Source organism: Silene latifolia, chromosome 8, assembly GCF_048544455.1.
Source record: "Silene latifolia isolate original U9 population chromosome 8, ASM4854445v1, whole genome shotgun sequence".
NCBI lineage: Eukaryota > Viridiplantae > Streptophyta > Magnoliopsida > Caryophyllales > Caryophyllaceae > Silene > Silene latifolia.
Window position 1 is genome coordinate 74,616,369 of NC_133533.1, and position 5,023 is coordinate 74,621,391.

At 37.0% G+C, this 5,023-nt stretch overlaps 1 protein-coding gene across 1 annotated transcript; it reads right to left on the bottom strand.

Moving 5' to 3' along the window:
* Nucleotides 1-1,622: 1,622 nt before the first annotated feature.
* LOC141595371 (protein FAR1-RELATED SEQUENCE 5-like) lies at nt 1,623-4,717 on the bottom strand. Its single transcript, XM_074415336.1, has 4 exons — nt 4,711-4,717; nt 3,078-3,600; nt 2,431-2,976; nt 1,623-2,316 (listed from the first exon to the last, which is right to left on the bottom strand). Exons 1-4 carry the CDS (start codon nt 4,715-4,717, stop codon nt 1,623-1,625), a joined length of 1,770 nt encoding a protein of 589 aa, XP_074271437.1.
* Nucleotides 4,718-5,023: the final 306 nt, after the last annotated feature.

Sequence of the window (5,023 nt, forward strand, 5' to 3'; positions counted from 1 at the left end):
AAGGCCTGAAAGATATTTTTGCGAGAGTTTTAGAAGCGGATTACCAGCTACAGTGGTCTATAGACGGACCTACATGGTCTATAGACTGTCAGAATGCTTCTCGACATTGCAGCCTTATTCAGATGGCTATATCTCGAGTTCTAGATCTGATAATCGAGTGATTCTAATTGGAGGTGAAAGCTTATCCTCTTAGATTTTCAACGCCGCATAGAACGCCTGATTTGACCAAGTAACGAAGAAATGGCAGCTGTTTTAAGATCGGTGCGCGCTGCAGGAATTATCAGAAGCTCCTGTACAGCGCATCTCAGTCGATCGACCGGTCCCAGTGGTCGATCGACAACACCACGTGCTGACGGAAATTAGAAGACGAGAAAGCCCAATGTAATTAAGTTTTAGGAATAAAAGTTACGTAAGACTATCTATATAACGTAACCCTATGTTTCAGAAGAGGCATCAGATCATTATGATCTAGTTCCTATCATACATATCTTTAGTTTAGAATTCTCCATAAAGTTCGTACCTTACTTTCGGATTCATCGCTTGTTCCTTTGCTTCGGTAATTCTAGTCCTTTAATTTCAGTATTGTTTTATTCGTTTCGTTAGTATTAGTTTTTGCTAGATAGAATCCCAAGCCCTAGTTACAGTTTTATGCGAATTCATTCATTCAATTATTTCAATTATGCAATCCATCATGCTTATTATCAAATTAGTTCTTGTTATTTGTATAAGTATGTCTAGCTAAACACCCCGTGCTAAGATGTAGGGGATCTATGGCGTAGATGGCATTAGAATAGGTGACCCCGAATTGGGCATGGTCGATCGACTGGCTTAACTGGTCGATCGACTATGCCGTGTGGTCGGTCGACTGAAGTAGTTGGTCGATCGACCAGACCCGTGTTTGATTAGCATCGTTTGATTCGTTGAGTGCAATATTTAACAATGAGACCGAGAGAAGACTTGTTAGATGCTTAGTTTTGACCAACCCGTAGATCGAGAGATAGGGAAGGGCATTAATTAATGAATTAAGACTACTAAATTGCTGAGATCGAGAGATAATGTAATTTAGGCTTTAGAATCACTTTTCAGGGCGAGAGCTAGCATTAGTGAGACCTAGTGACTAGTAGCATAGGCCGAAAGGCGCTACTAGTTAACTTGGACTGAGAGGACATGTTTTACCCATCCTACACGACTGTATTTCGGACTTACCTAGGATTATGTGCCATCGCAGCTATAGTGAACCGATCGTCTTAGCATTTCTTTTATCATTGTTTGCATCCTTTATTACTTTTATTTGCTTATTTAGTTTATGTTATTAGATTTAAATTTAATTCATATTAAAACCCCCTCAAACTGTTACCCTTAGACTAAAATTAAAAGCAACTATTATCTCCCTACCTCCCTGCGGATCGACTCGTACTATCACTAGCTATAGTAGTAGTTCGGAAGTTATAAGTATTATTTTTGATACTAAACGACGGTATCAGAGCGTCTCCAACTCTTGCTGTTTAGTTAATTTTTCAGCACCAGGCTTGAAATTTTGTCTAAATGTCTTGAGTAATGAAGTCAGTTCATTTATGTGATTTTCAGGCAGAGATTTGAGCAGTGTTAAAGTTGAGTAGAATTCAGACTGCATCGAAAATCTGAAGCTTAGTGACATCTGACGAATTAAAATCATCCAATAATTGACCGTGAACATCATACAAGGGCATTTTTTTAGTGTTCTTTGTCCACCTACTAAGAAGATACTTATCAGGTATCTTCTTGACCCTTTTACTTGATAAAATCCAGATGATATGTTTGCATATGTATCCCTTCCTCTCAAACATCTTGCATGAACATGTTGCATCAAACGTTGAAGGATTAAATTCGACAGTATAAGTCTTATGGAAGATAGAATCTTCAACATCTAGGAACCTTGTACTGCCCTCCCTTGAAGAATCATCAGCACTACACGAGTTTAGAGAATCAACGCACTGCTGTTGAAATTCATAAAAGAGAGCGTGCGTATAAACAGTGGATGCATGAACCTCAAGGCTAAGAAGAGTTTTGGTTTGAGGTAAGGAGTGATCACTATCTCTGTCAAGAGATTTTTGGGTATACCGTTGCTGATCCATAACACTCTGAAAGCACATCCAAAACTCAACAAGTGTGCCATGAGGATTCTCAAAGCATTTAAAGAAGCTGTTTTCGCTCTCAGAGCGTTGCGTTGTTCTTAAAAGACAACCAAGAGGAATATCACGATAATACGCCGGAATCCAACGTTGCCGCTTGGAAAACAAATATTTCAACCATGCATTATCTTCCAATTGAAACTCACTGATCAACGAACACCACCTCACTTAGAAGTCAGAAGGCTCTACGTCTGATTCCCAAACAACAGAATTCAAACGAGTGACAAAGTCAGTCTCTTTGGTCACTGTCGTGCCTAACTTTTCATGTAATTTCTTCATAATATGCCACATGCAATAGCGATGGGCAGCAGTCGTAAGAATAGCAGGGACTGCAATTTTCATAGCAGGACATTGATCGGTAAAAAAGCAATGGAGTTCCTTTCCACCCATACAATCTAAGAATTTTGTGAAAATCCATTTAAAATTCTGGTCATTCTCCCTAGACATAAGTGAAGCGCCAAAAGTGACGGACTTCTTGTGATGATCAACACCATTAAAGGGAGCAAATATCATGTCGTACTTATTAGTTGAATAGGTTGGGTCAAAAGTCACCGCCTCACCATATAGAGCGTAATTACGACGTGCTGCTGCGTCAGCCCAAAATACACGAAACAAACACTTATTCTGATCAATATCATAGGCATAATAAAAACCTTCCTTGGTTTCATGAAGGGTTTCCAACTGGACTACAAACATTTGAGCATCCTTAAGACCTATAAAACACTTGATTTCCCTTCCAAAATTCATAAAGTCAGTCAAACAAGCTCCAATATTTTCATAGCCGTCAACATATTCCTTGACGGACCTAAAAGTAGAGGTTGGATCAATATTGACCTTGCAATATCAACGATGGTTTGTTTATGTTGAAAAGCAAGATTTCTACATTTTTTCTGAAATTCTCTATACTTGAGTGGAGAAAGAATGTGGTTATGGGCAGTATGAAAATGATCAACAACAAAGAGTGGCACTTGAACTTGGTCAATTTCTTTAATAACAAATTTAAAGAAAATCCTAGCTTTACAACCAATCCTAGTAACCTTAGTCTTCTTCGGATTATAGGCCTTGACCATTGGCTCCTCCTCCTCACTAGTAATGGGTAATATTGTCGACTTAGAATCCCTAAATCCTTCCCGGTGACAAACAATCAATTTTGTCCTAATATCTCCACTACTACGAAACCTTTTAGTTGAAGATTTCCTTGGTTCAAAACCACATGCTATTGCATAAGTCTCATAAAATTGTATACCATCATCTAACGTAGCAAAAGTTTGTCCTATTATAGGTGTAAATTCAGTGGAAATATTTCTGATCCACTCCTCAGAACCTCCAGGGGTCACCATCAAAGAAAGGCGATTTCCAGCATGCACCTCATCAACGTCTATGCATTGTGGAGTAGGAACAGGTATCACAGGAACAACAGAAGTATTTTCTACACCAACGGAGGTTGAAGAAACAAATTATAACAAAGATAACTAGATTATAATGTACTTCAAACTATGATACTGTGAAGGAGTGCATGTGATATTGTGTAACATAACATGTGATACTGATGAATATAAATTAACTACGCAGCCATGTATTGCATCCTATGATCCTGTGAAGGAATCAATGTGATATTCTGTAGCATAACATGTGATATTAATGCACAGAAAGAAACTACAAAGTCTTCTATTGCAGCCTATGATACTATAAGGAATCAATGTGATATTCTGTAGCATAACATGTGATACTAATGCACAGAAAGTAACTACACAGTCATGTACTGCAGCTTATGATACTGTAAAGGAATTAATGTGATATTCTGTAACATAACATGTGATACTAATGTACAGAAAGTAATTGCACAGTTATGTACTGCAACCTATGATACTGTAAAGGACTCAAGGTGATATTCTGAAGCATAACATGTGATACTAATGTACAGAAAGTAAATACACAGTAATGTATACTAGTATATTCCAGAATATGATATTATGGTCAATGATATGTGATATTATTTTAAAAGGAAATCTGATTCTAGGCTGCAGTAATTAGGCAAACAAAATCTGTAAAATGTGATACTATTCATAATAGATTATGATACTCTGCGGAATAAAAAGTGATACAAAGGAAACTGTTAAATAACGATCAAAACTTGATGTCAACACAAACATTGAATGCAAAATAAACTTGATGATAAAGAAAACAGACAATCAGTACATCATTTTAATACGTCAATTAGCACAAAACTAGATGATGAAGAAAACAGAGAATCTGGACATGATTTTAACACGTCAAATAGCAAAAACTACATGATGAAGAAAGCAGGCAATCAGTACATGATTTTCATACGTCAATTAGCACGATTGATGAATCTGTGATTGATGTTGATGAATTATAACATCAATTATAACAAAAAAACCAGTAATCACAAAACGAATTCAGTCGAAGATACAATAACAACAAAACATCATGTAATAAACAGGAAAACAAAATGAAAACATTAACACATAAAATAAAAGAAGCAAAACGATGACAAAAAAGAGAGTTATGAAGATACCTGACATTGAGTATGTTAAGATTGAGAAAAATGAAGAATATATACGAAAACAGAAGAAATCCGAGATAGTAAAGAGATGAAGATGACGGATGATGAAGAAAGTCAATGAAGATGAGCCACTGAGACGAATGATGAAGAAAATCGATGAAAATCGATGACTGACGATGATGAAAACCGGTGAAGATGACCACGAGAGCGAAGAAGAAAGCTGAACGATGGAAATTGACGGCGAGAGAATGAAGAGGATGATCGCGGAAGAGAGAGAGAAGAGAGATAAAGTGAATAAATTCAAATGGTGAGGTTTGACCTGATA